Source organism: Pogonomyrmex barbatus, unplaced genomic scaffold, assembly GCF_055798465.1.
Source record: "Pogonomyrmex barbatus isolate J1 unplaced genomic scaffold, ASM5579846v1 scaffold5, whole genome shotgun sequence".
Classification (NCBI taxonomy): Eukaryota; Metazoa; Arthropoda; class Insecta; order Hymenoptera; family Formicidae; genus Pogonomyrmex; species Pogonomyrmex barbatus.
In genome coordinates, this window is record NW_028297149.1 from 9,109,677 (window position 1) to 9,126,663 (window position 16,987).

The 16,987-nt window shown below is 43.2% G+C and overlaps 1 protein-coding gene across 2 annotated transcripts in view; it reads left to right on the forward strand.

The window, feature by feature from the left end:
- Positions 1 to 16,987, forward strand: part of LOC105427514 (uncharacterized) — a 90,378-nt gene that overhangs the window by 70,895 nt on the left and 2,496 nt on the right. For both annotated transcript variants that reach the window (XM_089082008.1, XM_089082009.1), the window contains exons 5-7: positions 11,627 to 14,260; positions 15,898 to 16,068; positions 16,857 to 16,931. In XM_089082008.1, the coding sequence (XP_088938134.1) occupies positions 11,627 to 14,260; positions 15,898 to 16,068; positions 16,857 to 16,931 (2,880 nt within the window). The remainder of the gene's footprint in view (positions 1 to 11,626; positions 14,261 to 15,897; positions 16,069 to 16,856; positions 16,932 to 16,987) is intronic.

Consider the following 16,987-nt stretch of genomic DNA (forward strand, 5'->3'; position numbering starts at 1 on the left):
TTCACATTGTCGGGATATTGCTGGGCCGGGATTTCCCGATTTCCCGCGACCGCAAATTCAATCGTCTTGGATGACAATGGAACTCTTACGTGATCGCGAAACAAATGCCGACTCGCGATGTAATTGTTTCCGCATCGACGTATTTCTCGCAATTATTTCTTGTGCGGCCGCCCAAAGCGGGTTCCATTTGTATTTATTGTAGGACATTTTATAAATTGTCAGCGAGAGATTGAAGATTGAAAATAATTGACACAATTGATACAATTTGGAAAAAAATTTGTCTGTTCAATCTGTGACATTGTTAATAGAATTCCTTTCGCGGAAGTTTTTTCTCCGGCGGTTGAGTTAAGAGCGTCTTCTTTTTCCCTTCCGAGAATCGTGATGGCGAGATAACATCTGCAGAAATGGATGGCCCATGAATGGATGATTCAATATTCATCGAGGAACGTGCAGTTCCCAGTTATAGCATCATTGAGAGACGTGCTCGGACGACGCGGTAGTGATTCTCAATTATGCACAGTAGCTGGCCTCGGCTGCACGTAGTCAAGATTTCACACGTGCTGCAATGACCGTATTATCTCGTGCTTCTCGTAAGCCCTGAAGGACGTGATTTCCTTCGAATACTTTCGAGAGAAACACGAAACCCCGCCATCGCGCGTGCATCCTTTATGATTCGTGTTTAATTAATTTTTCCATGTTTTGTGTTCGTGGAAGAAACAATTGCTGGAAGTGAGTATTAATGTCTGCAAGATAAATTACACGAAGAGATAAAAAAATGTGAGAAAGATTTATCCTCTTTTAAAGCAAGAGTTGATGCAAAATTATAATTTTTAGGAAATAATTTATCGTATTCGTCTTTCTTTTATGGCGAATTGTCCATTGTCGTGCTGGCTGCTATTTCGTTACATCTGTATTTGATCCTAAAACTTTCCGACTGTCACACGGTTCCACGTAGAATCGGCAAATAGAGTGATAAAATCGATATCTACCTTGTCGTGCACACCCTTCTTGTTGCGTTCCGCGACCCTCTCGAAAAGTTGAAAGGGGGGCGAATAAGAGGGTGAATAGGAAAGTGCATATACGTGCTGCTCCATCCATATCGATAACACCGATATCGTTGAACCTACTACACGTTGCATTGCGACGAATGCATTTTTAATAGAAAATGTTTAAACATTCAACAATAGTGCGCATATTTACGTAAATCTTTCCTGCGTTAAATATAACATTGGACAATTTTATATCGTTTTTCGGGCACATGTAGTTGGTAGTTTACTGTCATGCTCGCGAATATTGTAAAAAGAAAAATAGCTTTGATGTTAGAGTACGCTTTGTACTCCATCGGTTTCTTTTATGCATGAACCATAATTGAGAATTGAGTAGCTCAATGTCGGCTTTACACCGTCGAGTGGACGTTCGTGTCAAAATATACACCCGTTAAGTCCTCGAATTTTTGTTTTATTTTTTTTTTTTTCCTGTTTTGTCGCGTCGATCGACCTGCCGCGATGTGGAGTAAGGAGGAGAGTAGTGTTGATCCAAAAAGCGGATTATAGCAAATTGAATGGGTGAAACACTATTGACATATTCGTTACGTCCGTACCGCCGGCAGGTTGATCGTCCATGGTGGGAAGCAAAAGCTCGACTAACGAGCGAAAATTGAAAGGTGATTTATGTGTTTTGCATCCCCGGCCGTTGGCAGGAAACGATTCACCTCGCTTTTATTTCGGAAATATGCTCTTCCGATCCAGAATAACTGTTCGCGTGTGCACTCTCGAAAAATTTCAATTTCGAAATATGTGAGCGGGTGACACGCAGTTCAACACGCATAGCTTGGAGTGCAACGGAAAGAGACGCGAGATAGCTGTAAAACAAGCTTTGATGTTTCCATCCCGACGCGCACGTGTTATTTGGAACAGCCTACATTTTTAAAACTCTCGCTTGGACAATTTCTTTAACGCGTTTACATGGTAGGAGAGGTGTTTTTCTTCTTTTTTTCGGGAAGCTATCTGACCGGAAAGTAGCGCTTCCTCGCCATTTAACACTTACGCCTTTTCTTCGTTAAGTTAATTATTAGAATGTTCGTAATAAGAAGTTATTCGACCCCTCTTAGCGTAGTAACGACTCCATCTATTTGAACCTGCGCTTGACATCCGCCGAGTGTCTCCCTTGGTAAGCTTCCCCTTCGTCTCGTCTAAGAATAATTTTAGAGCTCGCAGTCGATGCTGCCGCCAATGATTCCGAGTCGAAGCTGTGCCAGAAGAGTGCCTCTCACGCGTTTAGACTATACAAGATTCTTCAAAATTACTTTTAGCCGGAAGTTCCAAGATAACTTTGAAGTTATTTTAGAACAAGTCTTGCGGAAGTCAATTATCTCTGATGTGAATTTCAAATATTTCATTTCAGTGTTCTTCTAATGATTAAGTCTTAAAATGAATTTCTGCATTTCGAGTGTTCTTTGTTGGAAGAAAACAATGCGAGATCACTGCGAATTTCATTTATCGATATCGTGGTTATTCCGCGACTCGCGCGTCATGATTATTTCAGCCGTGATTTGATAAGCTCGCGTCGAAGCGCCAACGACGACTGATAAATAAACGCGCTCCCGCTTCCGCGAGAATCGGAAATTATATTGTCGACGGCTGCGACAATATTCTTTACGACATCCGCGATTATTTTCGGCCGATTATTTTCGGCCTTTCCGACGTGTTGCGTTCTCATGTTTGTATCAACCGGCAAAAACGGAACAGTAAAGTTCAAGATAAACTCGGGTGATTGGATGCAGTCCAACTATTTCTACGATGGTGACCTTATCGCGATTCGCTTTTCGTAAATCGCCGATTGTATTTTCAAGCGGCTGTTGTCTTTACGGCGTTTACATTGCTTACAAATTACGCCGTTTGACAGACATTTAACGGACATATTTGTCACTTATCGCGGCGACGCTGATTTTATTTTTCCGCAATAGATTACACGGCCTGTTTATTTGTTACACGCGCATCCTCTTCGTCGTGACAATCGATTTTCCTCGCATAACATAATACGTGCGATGTATAAATGAAGGATAGACAATTTTGTCCGGGAGGCTCCATGGAATATTCTTCTAAAAAAAAAAAAGATGTTCAATATTAAAATAAAATTTGCAATCCATACATATATATTCATAGGAGGTCCCTGCGGTAAGGACAGATATAAATTCAGTGCTAATAAGAAGAAATGCATATTTCCGTCGTCGTTTCGCCCGCTTCTTCCATTTAGCGCTCTCTGTCTCCCTGCTTTCCTGTCTCGGTCGTCCAAGAATAGAAACGCGCGGCGGTTTTGCGGCGTAAATTTTTGTCCGTGGCGACGCATTGGTTAGCAGCCGTACGTTTCTAGCATGAATCGGCCTCCCCTTTGCTCTCTTGTCTCAACTTCATTTCTCTCACCGCACCACTTTGTCGCTCTTGTATCGCTGATACACTCAGGGATCTTTCTCTTCCTAGTTTCACCACGTAGGTGGTGCGCTTTCCTTTCGCCTCGTCCACTTCTTCCGTTCCTAATTCGCCGTCTCGCTTGCTCGAAAGCTTTGTAACTACTCGTTATCTTTACAATGACGCGGGTCAGCTTTCTTCGTTCCTCGCCGCTGATATCTCTCTGGGGAATCGGACTCCTCCGGCACGACATGTGTACTTATATATAATTAAATGTGTATATTTTGTGCGATGTTACTTCAGAAAACGTAAATATTTAGAGCCCATGTAAAATTTATGAGCATAAGAATATAAATATGTCTCAGAATGAATATTTTAAGATTGTACACGTAATGTTTTAATTTTTATGTTTTAATTTTATCACGTATTATCTCATCTTTAGATGAGATATGATCTTGAATATTATTAAACAACCAAATCTGAATCTCTTTTGTAAAACTGTCAAAAGGAAAATTTTTCAAAAATCTCATTTTTTTAATAAAGTCATTTGCATTTATCAAATTCCATATTAGGTTTGATTTTATAATCAGAATTCAGAAATTTGTTTATTTTTCTTTATAAAATTCAGTCGATAGTTTTATCATAGCTAAGACACAGTGTTACCTTGCATCTCTAGTTACTTGCCGCAGTAGCTAGTGACTAACTCCTCTCGCGAGTTTCTCTCTTCCTCTCTCTCTCTCTCTGGCTTTCCACGTGTGACTCTCGCTTCTCTTCTTTCGCTACGAGACGTGGGACGATCCTCTATATAAACCCTCAAGAACTCGTAGCCTGGCCCAAGTAGTTCGCCAACGGCGAACAGTTAGTACGCCTTCTGTCTCCGTTCTTGTCACTTGTGTTTGCGCGCGCGTGTGATAAAGGTAGTGTCGCAATTATCGATAATTATGATATTCATGGACGATCGAGTTCTTCCGGTGTTAAATATCCTCGTTGCGGTTACTGTTGCGTAACGATTCTGCAATATGTTGTTTAAAATTGAGGCATTTAAAAACATGACTAAACATGACTGGTTGCGTCATTAAAATATAACAACTAATGAATGATATATAAACATTACGAAGAAATTATTTTTGTTTTATATCATATTATTCTGGCACAGTTTATTATGCAAGACATTATATGCAAATTGGAATCGTTTTTTTTACAATTTGTACGTCGATAGAATGTACGTCGAAATTATTGGAACTTTTTCTAAGAATCGATATCGACTTTTAGAATAGATTATTCGCTTGTTGATTCTATTAATAGAGAATGGCGAACTACCCAAACTGCACATAGAAACAGCTTCCAGTTTTCTAAATATAGATCGATACAGTCATACGACGTACTCGACAGAACAAATACGTGAAATCGAATGCTATTTGAAATTAAGCTAAATAATCTAAATATTTCATTGTGTGTGCGGTGTAAAAAAAAAAACACATTTTATATTTGTTGTAATTATAAATTGAAAAATATCCTTAAGATTTTTAATTTAAATATTATACTATTTTATTATTACACACTGTTGCTTATTCGACTTCTTTATATACACGCAACAAATGAGATTCATATCTCAATTGTTATTACTTTAAAGATTAGATAAAATTGTATTATCCACAAATTACTCAGAAGGATATTAAAGAATCTCGATCGTTCATAATTAATTTAATCGGAGGGGAGCTCACGTGGCGGCAGTTGCAAATCTGAGGGTTGCACGCAGGATTAATTGAAGATTTTCAAGATGGAGTACGTCCTGAGAGCGGGCCGCAGTCTGGGTAATGGCATGTGCAGGGCGGCGAGTGCTCTTGCACGCGGGACCCGGAGAATATTAACTTACGTTCCACTATTGGGCATTACTATGGTTCCGGTAACTGCGCAGGATAAAGAACCATCCACGGTACGGTAAACCCCATTAGCGCGCTCCACTTCGCGCGCGGTCATTTCTTCCCGAAATTAATTCTGCCTCTAACGTTAACGTTTAGGCGATACCATTAATGCTTAATTGGTGAGTACGCGCGGTTAAATTTAAATGGATGAATATCCGTCACGGTAAACCGACACTCTTGCGCCCGCGCGAGTCGCGAGACGCGCGAAAATAGAACGGAGAGGCGTAGGAACGCGAGGGGCCGCGAGGGGAAAGCGGCGGAATGCCTTCTTGAGACAAGGCTCGTCGACCGAGGCGTCAGCGATGCCAGACTCGCGCTGAAATAGCGATTTATTCGAAGCGAATTTGAAGATCGGTCCGCGTATTTTGCGCCCGTTTATATTGCAGTCCGGTCGAGTATCATCGTCACATGAAACTTCTCTCTTTCTAAAGTATTTTAGCCGATATTTTCGTTTGACCTCTCCCAACAACATTGACGTAAGCCAACTCGCGGTTGTACGGGATCATTATCAGGGATGGATCGCTGGCTTAGTTTTCGCCATGGACGAGTTTCAGTGTTATGATAGCCCGCGGGGAAAAATGCAATTTATGCCCAGCCGGCGCTCAAAGCGCGCGTTAAATCCTTGATTAGCTATGAATTTCCAACGAGATTTATCGAAATTTATTATAGCTGCTCACCAGGCAGAAAGTGCGGCGCGGCAGCATCGCTCGTGCCGGGGGCGAGGCGCTGCGAGATTAAATTATCATGCCGCGCCGTTTTATCCGTATACGAACGTTTACCCCCGGGGGCGAATTATCCCGAGCCAGGAAACCCGGCTCTGAGAGGAACTGACATTTGTGGGAAAATTTATAAACGCCGGTCCTGGCTTGAATCAACAATTTTCGTTGATAACTCTTTTGTCGTACGAATTGAGGGACCTCCGCCGCGCACGAGGTAAAGTACGTCCGTAATTCGCGAAGGTGGTATGTATCCTCTTTGAATATCGAGTCACATGTAAAATGAACCACGCGGATTACGGACTTTTCTCATTCTTGCGCCTCGAGAACGCCTCAATTATGACGATACAACGTGTAGATTTGTGCGCGGCCAACGGGATATACGACGGACCTCTCGCCACCACCGCGAAGCGTGAAACACGCGAGACGCTCGCCGCGACCTAAAGAGCCGTTTACACGCCGGCTGCGAGCTAGCTGGCTTCTCGGCGTCGGCTTTCGTGTCAGATTTCTATCTGCGCGGATTATTAACCGGCTCGAGTCGCGTGCCAAGCCTCGCGAAAAGCCTCAGAGCCGTCAGGAGAAAATCCACCGCGACCTCGCTCCTCGCTCGATGAGGCCGATCGAATCCGCCTTATTACGCGAGTGCGGAATTATAAACGCGCGCGCGCGCGCGCGGTGTTCCGCGCGAGACGAGGGAAATCGATATCGCGAAGGTTAATTAAAATGAAACTTGATTGTATACGCGATACCTAAATTTCTATTAGTTTGCTAAATGCGCGCGGTGTTCTCCGCGAATTTAACGGTGCTCGCTCTTTAGTCGAGCGTTTCGCAAATCGCTGTTGTGCCGTGTTTAGGCATTACCGTACGGTACTCAGCGGGAAGCGAACGTAAGTGGATCGTCGTACTGATTGTCGATTTATCTTACAATCACATTAAATCAATGGCGAAATCGGTCGTGCACACGGTGGAAACAAGAATCGCGAAACATTTCGAAACGTTTCATATCGATGCGCAGAGATACTGCCAAACAATAGACGTTTTTTCGATCTCTCTTTCTCTCTCTCTCTCTTTCTCTCTCTCTCTCTCTCTCTCTCTCACTCACACTCACTCACTCACTCACTCACTCACTCACTCACTCACTCACTCATTCATTCCCTCACTCACTCACTCATTCATTCCCTCACTCACTCACTCATTCATTCCCTCACTCACTCACTCACTATCGGCGTTTTTCGCCGTTCACGCATACGTCGAAACGCGCCTCTCCCTCTCGCCGATCGCGTTTGCGTTGTTTGCCGGTGCGCGCGATATTACTGGCGGACATGCTCCGGTGAACCGGATAAATGCCCGTAATTTATATCCGCGAAAGAATGGCGAAGTTAAAACAAACGCTAGTTTGTTGCTCGCGTCTTCCTCCAGGCACGATATATACATATATACATATTTTATATATATATATATATATATATATATATATATACACATATATACATCACCTCTTCTTGAGAATATTAATAACGATGATAGCGACGAGGATGATCTGGGCGCATGCGGAGCGTGTCGGATGAACATGTCGTTCGCGGAACACGCCGATACATCAATGAGTCTCCCGCGAAACACCTGCGAATCATTAGCGTAGCTATTGTCTAAGTCACGCTCGTTAAATACGCAAGATTACTTCCGGAGCGTCGACGCTGCGTAGTTGCTGCCTGCTCCGTTTTCGTCCTGCGGCCATCAGATCTCGTTCCTGAGGAAACGTAAAGCACAGAATTGTACATAATGGCAGTTTACCGTTGCGAGTTTAGGAGCACGTTTACGATGGTACAAGAGACAGAGGTTTTCGCGAAATGTAATGCCGTCTTCCGTGACATTCGCATTCCGAATATCTTTTTACCGGGATATAATTGTACCGAAGCGATAGAATGTGACAGTTGTTAACACGACTGTTTCGGCGAGCGTCTAACTAATTTTTTCTCAAACAGGAAATTGATTTTGGTGCTGGCGAACGCCAGCTGTCATGGGTGTAGACGATGATGGCACGAGTAGAATAATTCGCATGCTCGGATGAACATGACACGTTATTATAAACGTTAACGCTATACGAATTTTCTCAATTCTCACCCTCCGATTTTGTTGAAAAATCTACATTTCAAAATTTCCTATCTAATATAAATCTAATATAAAAATTATAATAAAAAATTTAGAGAATAAATTTTTGTAAAGTACACATTAAATAAATATTAAAAGAAAGCTTGGTTTTTAAAGATCCATAGGAAATAATGAAGAATAAAAATTCGCGCATCAAAATAATGTTCGCTCTGCAGAGCTATCAAGTTTTATCAAAAATCAGAGGGTGAAAATTTGTTGAACGTTTATTGATTGAGGGATCGTCTTCACGATAGAGCTAATGCATTTCTAATGTTCCGCGTGTTGGTAAGGGCATAAAAGTTACGGCACTTCATCGGCTCTTCCGTGCTTGCTCGTTTCATTCCCCGTAGTTCGTCGTATGCTGGGCTGTATGCTCATTCGTGACCGTTAACGTTTTACGGGACGATTAAAAATTTAGCCGCCGTCCGTCAGTGCAGAATTAACTCACTTTCGTCTGTCGGAAACGCGGGACACGTTTAACTGGCGTAACGTTAATGGCGCAGCTATAAACGGTATACTTTCAGGTGAAATTGTTGCAAATTGGCGTATATTGCTGCATCTTTTAACGACATTGAAAAATAAATGCTCGGAATACGCGAGTAACTTGATTCTCTTGGCCGGCTTTCAAGTAGCTGAGAACGTCGGAAGGTTCGTTGAAATATCCTTGTAATAACATCATTCAGCATCAAGAATATTATGCACCGGAAAAGTATTGTACTTTCTCCTGTTTGCTCGCTTTTGCGACTAACGCATTCATTGGACGTTCTGTAACTAAACGAAGTGTTCTTTCTTGAGCGATATTTCTTAAATCGAAAATTTCGTAAAACGATTATCTAACAAAACACAAATGCGTTAAATTCTCGCTAGACAAATTTTTGAAAATCTACATGTACTGTGTTTATCTAGTAATCTTTTTTGATTTTTACAAAAGATCGAAAATAAATTAGAAGAATGAAAATCGCGAATTTTCAATCTCTCTGCTAGGAAAGGATCAGGTGTATTTTTTTCCATCGCAAAAAGATCGCTGATAGGTATGCAAATTTTTCTCTGGCACACACTCTATACGTAGTTGTCGTTAACCTACTCAGAATTGGTCGTCGGCCAACAACAATCCGGTATTGTATACATGAGGAAGAAGCGGGTCCACAATTTCTCGATCGATTTTGTCGTAAGAGGAGGACGCCGGGCAGCCGGAAGTTCATTACCTCGGCACTTGCCTCCTCACCTCCGCGGACAATGCTCCCTACACGATTCTGGCCATTCGCCAGTTTTTGTCGTGCGTTTTTACCTTTTGGTATTAGGCCAAATTCTCGCGAGGCTAGCGTCCATTTACGGTCGCTTTCACTCTGACGCTGACGCGTTGCGGTTAAATATCAGCGGCGGAAGACTCTGACAGCAGCGGAAGAATGGAAAGTTTCGTGAAAAATTTGTGGAGCAAGTTCCTTCAGTTAGGAAATTGGTGCGGATTTTTTCGGGTCGCGTGATATCGGTTTTATTAGACGCAAATATTTCTCGGCAAAAATAAAACACGATTTCTTTAAGCTGGCACCGAGTTGATATTGAAAGTTGGATTGCGATTTGCAATCTTTATAATCGCAGGATGTTTATTTATTTATTTATTTATTTTTTTTTTTTAAGGATATAAAGTCCAATGTTACGCAATAAGAGTACAAGGGATTATGTATGCGGATGTTTGCTCGAAGGAACGTCAAGTTATACTCTTACATTATACATCGAAAATATCCTACGACAAGAGAAGAGTTTTCTTTACAACGGAAATAAAATCGTGATTCCCGAGTACAACCGACATAAAAGCCGCAACAAATGCCTCTTAAGTGCCACTCCGTTGGGCACCGTTGTAATTCTTTAAGCGGGAGAGGCTTATATCCTTTAGGAAAATCCACGACGAGAGACTCGAGAAGCGGCGTCGGCGATCGATACGGAACGCGGGACAATAAAGCGCACGACGCGTTTCTTACGTCCGGTTTCTGTTTCCCTCTCAGGTTTCAAGAATTGATTTTGTCTCGGCTATCCTCGCCGCCTGGGTTGCGCAAGCCGAAAGGTATTATCGAGAGTGTTTCTCGGCACACGCCAGCCGAAGACTAATGATGACAGTCAAACAAACGAGCCGTCGAGTGAAATAGTCGTGTAAATCAACAAAAACAAAATTCTTATTTATATATTAGCCATCTGTGGAATTTTTTTAGCGTAAATTTTGCTGATATATAAATATTCGTTGATTATTTAAGTACATATTTACACATTTTATATCTTTGAACGTGATAAATATATTCGTCATAGACAAGTGAAGTGATCGAGGATCAAGCGATAGCTCGTTGGTGATATATTATATATTACAGGATGGATCGAGCGATTTGCAATAGCATTCAATTACTGTATTAGGAATGTTACAAATATTCCAAGAATTTCTTGAGGTAACAAAGCATCGGCGTGTGCCGACGGTACGTGCCAATACTTTTGTCCCGCTGCGCATTTCTTCATATCTATCTCTGCATATTACGTTACCGAGCTGATAACACGCAGCTATTATGCACATAGCGATATGGCACTTGCCGCGTCACATAAATAAATCTCTTCTTTCATCGGCGTGCCTAATATCGTTACTCACGCGATAATCTCTCTTTATACAACAATAAATTTGGCGATAAATCTCGCAGGTTATTTCCTGCGTTGTTGACGAAGAGTCGCGACCGTTTGGTCTAAAAAAAAGTGGGGGGGGGGGAACCGAGAGGATAGACTGAAAAACGCTCATTGACACAGTGACACGATTGACATTCCCTAAAGGGTGAGAACGGTTGGTAACTCGGCACCCCCCTACCGCGCACCCTCTTTTTACCTCCCTCTATATGTACTAGGGGTATGAACGCCTCTTTACACACCGTTCTTTCTCTCTCTTTCGCTCCAGGTCGACGTATCATTAAGCTGTTCACCCTCGTTTCTATTTGAGTCGCGCTCGGAGCTCACCCTTGGCTCGAGAGAATGCGCGCTGCAATCTCGACGGCCACCCCTTGCGACGAACAAAAAAATAATATCGCGCTTGACTGAACCAACATTTTTCTCCACTGCATCCACGTGGCGTGGGACTCACCTTTTACTCGAAACGATCGATTGTCCAAACGATTGGATAACATGTGGATTTTCTTCCTACGTGAAATTATTATTTATAATTTTCCCAATAAATAAATTTCTCATAGATTTGAGATGCTGTTAAATCATCTATAAAAAATATACAAGTGCAGATGCATTTTGTGTGTATTTACCTATAATGTAAATGTAACGTTACGAGATGTTACTATTTTTTTTTTTGTGAGATTGTGTGATAAAGACAAATGATGTAGAGTTTTGACTTGTGAGGGTTGGTTGCGCGGCACGAAATATCTAAGGTGGTGTCTTCTCTCGATTGTCTCAGGGTGGCGAAGATGCAGAGAACGCAACGGCCACCGCGAGCAGTCCGATGGAGGAGAAATCAGCGGCGAGCAGTCCATCGGCGGACGAGCAGGTAGCCGCGCCAGTAGCAGCATCCGCGGCTGAGCCGAAGGAAGAGGCTGCCGCGGCGTCGCCAGCAGCAGCAGTCGCCGCCGCCGCTAGCCCGGTCGAGGAAAAGAAAAAGGAATCCACTCCCTCCGCCCCCACTCCTGTCCCGTCCGAGGATAAGAAAGAGGAGGCGGTCGAAAAAGTCGAGGCCGAGAAAAAAGTAGTCGAGGTCAGTCAGTCAGCCGGCGGTCACTCCGTAGCGGACCCGGTAGAGATCCCCATCTACCGAGTCCAGCCAGTCGCGACGCCGTCTATCATTGAGAGGAAAGCCAGTGAGGACCTCCCATCCCTGCCCCCGTCCAGTCCGCCGCCGACTCCCATAGATCCCTCGCCCTTGCAGCAGGCTCGGCAGGCCGCGGCGAGCGCCACGGCCCTGGCCGAGGCGCTCAAACTGCCTGCCGTGGCTGTTGACGAGGAGGAATCGACGTCGGCACTACCGCCCGACGTTACGTATCCGTCATCCCGCGAGGACGTTCTTTCTCAAGAGAGCCGCGCGAGCGAATCCATCACCGCCATTGCTATCACATCCCCGACGCCAATTGATCCTTCCATCGACAACCTGCCCCCGACGGAAGCGACTTTTGTCCTTGCGGAAGTAGAGTGCTTGCCGGTGGTAGAGGCCGAGGTCGAAATCGAGACATCTCAAAATGTCGCAAAAGAGAAGATGTTAGGGAGTAGCTGTGTTAATAAAGAAGCCGGAATTGAGATGAAGGTAGAGAGCAGCGTCGCGATGAAGGAAGAGATATCAGAGTGCCAGAAAAATGAAGCAAATAGCACACAGAAGACTCCAAGTAAAGATATAGAGGAAGTTCCCGATGTTGTTACAATGGCTAAAGTTATGAACGAAACTATATCGGACGCGGAATGTCAAATAAAGAACGAGATAAATAGCTGCAAAGTTACGATGAAGATAAACGTACCGCCTAACGTCGAAGATAATGAAAAAGTCGAGACTGAAACATTATCGTCGGCTGAGATTGAAACAAAAAGCGTCTGCCCGGCGCTAAAACAGTATTTATCGTCTGAAAATATAGGAAGTTCTCCAGATAAAATAACGCAGCGTGTGGAATCAATTGAAAAACTATCAGACTCGGATCTTCCTTCGGTTGAAAAATGTATGTTTGTTGACACGGCGGAATCATTGGAAATTCTTTCCACAGAGCTGATTGAAAGTTCATCGAGAGAATTCAAGCAATCGTCGGCAATAGTCAATGTGGAACAGTTGAACGAAAAACTTTCCGGATATGATCACGATTACGCAAAATATATGTCGAAAGAAATCAAGGAAGAAGAAGGAATCACATCGATGGCTTCGCCGACCGAATTATTCATAAATTCCGAAGAGGGTCCGCTATCGGTTTCGGAGGATATTCTGGTGGAAGCCAAGCCAGCGCTGATCATTCCAGAAGATGATAGTGTGGAGGAACTCACCGACACCACTGAATCCGTTAAGATAATTCCCGAAACCGATGAGGAGAAAATGGAAAACGAACTTGAATCGGATATTGCATTGCTTACGGAAGAGACTCTGATCTCGGAAGAATTGGAGGACATGTCCGTTCCGGAAGACGCGGCAGTTGAACCATTAAACGAATTAGTCGGCATGTCTAATAGTAACAAGAAAAACGAAACAAAGATGATCAATGAAATGGCTACGCTGTCATATTCGCCTGAAGATTTAATCGCATTCAGCTCTCAAGTATCCGAGCTTCAAAGCACAGCGAATGTAATAGACACAGAATCAACTGGTAAAAAAGAACCGATCGCGATATCTAGTTTGGTCACTGAAGCAGAATCATTTGTAACGTCCCCCTCGCAAATTGAGCAAACCGAAGAGATTAAAAGCTGTCCTCTTTCACCGAAGAATCGCGTAACATCACCGGCATTCTGTCCTTCAGATGATTTGGAATCGATGTATCCCTTGCCACCGCCGCTTTCAGACGCTCCGACCTGTTCCCTCTCAGAAAAGCTCTCGAATGAGCCTCAGACGCTAAGTCTTTCGCCTGAACCCGAAAGCGTACCTATCTCTCTGGAAGATCTGCCTCCAGCACCTGAAGATACGGGGACGCAAAGTTTAGATTCCTTCGATTATCCTTTACCACCGGAAGAACTCGCTTGTCCATCATCATTGATCGCTCCCCTGAACACGTCCGAATTATCACCAGCTCCCGTCGAGCACGCGGCTAGCCCGAGAGACCCGACAGAGACGCTCCTCACACCGCCTATAAGTCCTAACTTCCAACAGTCCAATATCACACTTGGCATCGCGACAGAAACCGCCACGACAGATCGCTCACAAATTCCCTCATATAACGAGGATGACAGCAGCAATTATGAACAATCGATGCTGCTAAGCGAACCGCTCACGATGTCATGTGATCAATCGGATGTTGATTTGAAGGAGAGACTAGCGGCCGAGTGTATAGCGAAGACCGAAAGCCAGGAAGAGGCCTTGTCGTGTCAGTTGTCGAACGCCATCCCGTCGACTGCCGCCAAGGAGCATCACCAGGTGACTAACATGCAACACAATCTCCTGGCATGAATGCGGCCAGCCAAAATTCTTTGGCGGACGCCTCGTTCCACGTATATCTTCGTCGTACGGTTCGCACAGTACTGTCTCTGTGGTCTTATAGCCTGAAAATGAAAACATCGGCTCTCCCGATCTCCACACTGTTCCCAGAATCCCTCCGATGCTCTCTATTCAAAAATTGTTTGAAGTATACTTTGTATTCCCTTTTTCCCCTCCTATCCTTATATCCGACGAAGTCCCACCTTTCCGCTCCGTTCTCTCGACGAAGGGTAACATCGAGTGACGTGAGACTGACAGCGACGTCCCGGGAAGAACTTGTACTATTCTTGTCTCGAGAACAAAATTTTACTTTGTCGTTTGGGTGTGCCGATGCACGACCGGAGCCGGTTAAGTCCTCAGAGAGTTCGCTGAATCCATTTTTCCGTCCCGATGCGTCCCCGTTGTGTTCCAACGCCTGAGGGTTTCGTCTCGTGTGCATCCTTCGTTTTGCCATACGTGATTAACACAAGCCTTACTCTGCTACTCGATGTCCTCCAACGCTTCCGTCCAATTCTCCGTTTTTAAAAGCCCATATATATTACCACACTACCAATTGCCACCTGTGTTGTTTGCCTCTTGGTTTTCTTGACAATATTAACATGACCTTTCATACGATTAAAATCGATGCGCTACAGTAGAGTACTTTTTGTGGCGCGGCAAACAGCGGAGCAGTTGCGCTGCCGCGCCATTTAATGTCATTTCCGTAGAAGATTGTGTATCTTTCCATTACTGAACGCTCTCTTATACTAATAATAACATAGATGCTGAAATATATTAGAGGTACCTCTAGCGCGAATCTCATTGATAGACGTAAAAAGCAGTTGGACTAATGATACGCGCGTGGTAGCTGGCGTTTTAGATTTTTTGATAAACGTCGTGCTCATTAGAAGAGCTCGATTCTTACTGTCGTGCTGTTCTCGTAATTGCATCTGTTGTGTCGTAAGCATCTTGTACTTGCGCATGCCGAGTTTCCTTATCTGAGGGTTCGTCAGCGGGATTTTCAATTCTTTGCGCTGCCCGAAGCATGACGAAACGATTCTGCTGAGGCATTTCGTCGTCGCATGCTGCGCTTCAAGCAAGGAGGTAATAGTCATCGCGATTATCCAAGCGCACTCGATGCAAGCCAAACTCAGAAGTACGCTTTAACGCGATATTTTTATTTCTATCTTAATTGTGGGCTTTGATTATCAGAAACAATTTGTTTACAAAAGTCTGTCATCTTTATTCGTTTTTATTATAATATATTGTAAATTACTATACGCGTTCGTCTTACTAACAAAAATCCTATTTTAAGTTTCGTTTCTAAAGATAATTGCTATCTCCTACTTGAATCGCAACATACGCAATCATTTCGTGATGATTCATTAATACAATTATTCAAGTCCAAGTGATTTATGTATAAAAGAGAAAGAATTGTTTTCTTTGGACGAATATCATTCGGCAGAATCGGTTTTATGTACATCCTCGTTACAGCATGCTGGGATTTGGACTGAAGAAAAAAAAAAGAGAGAGAGAGAGAGAATAAAAGATGGATGTATGCGTGACGATCGTGTAACAAAGAGGCTTGTATTTTGCAGAACGCTCCGGAAGTCGAGGCGCCGATAGAAAACAATATCGCCCACGATGTCAGCACGACGGAAAGCGCCGATGAGGCTCCTAAAGTTGCACCACCGGCTGTCCCGACCGATGCACCCGCCTCTCCACCGACAGCACCGGCTATCACCGAGGACGTCGCCTCGGTCACCAAGGTATATATATTCCCAGTCTAGCCGCAGTCTGAAGATTATAATCACGTATAGTACATCCGTGCTATTATTAGCTTGGAGTGAGTCATTGTCGATGATGCGCGAGATAGCATCGATCGATCGTCGTTTCGAGTACATGTGCGAGGAGAGTCTCGACAGCACTTGGCTCTTTATTGTTGTTCGCTTTCTGGCTTGAAACCTATGTACATTTATGAAGCGATTTAATGAGAAATTTAAAAGATAAGATGAATATTATTGTTAAATTATGCATTATTGCAAGAGTAACGGTACAAGGGGAATGAATACTGATCCAAAACTTGTTTTAGAAAAATAGTTTTTGTATCAGTTTGTAACAAATTCCAACTAACAACATTCTGTCGACAATTTGCAAAATAATGAAGTAAAGGTATCTGTATGCATATAGTTTTTAGCTTAATCTTTCGTATTTTTAAATTCTTATTAAAATTTATTTTTTTAGTAAGTTTGTAATTGTAATTTATTGTATTCTCGTTTCAAAATATGACACTGTTTCAACATCACTGTAGTTCTCTAAAGGTTAAATAATGGAATATTTGACAATTTTGATGTAATTTTTATACATGATGATCGCCAAGAGATCATTTACGCTCGACGAGCGTAAATGAGTCTGAAGGTCGTTATCAAGTATACTGACCGACGAAGATTAATGAGCGAAGGGGCCATCTGATCATTAATATTGCGATTGCAACCTTTTTACGGTGACTAAGCAGTCATAAACGCCATTAATGCTTTTATTCTCTTTCTTTCTATAGGCCATCGAGGAGATCGACATAAGTGATAAAGCAGTCGCGGCAGCAGTAAACGAAGCTATCGAATGTAACACAAATGTAAGTGTTCTTTCTCTTCACGAGAGACTTTGCAACATTGATTCGCACTCAAATAT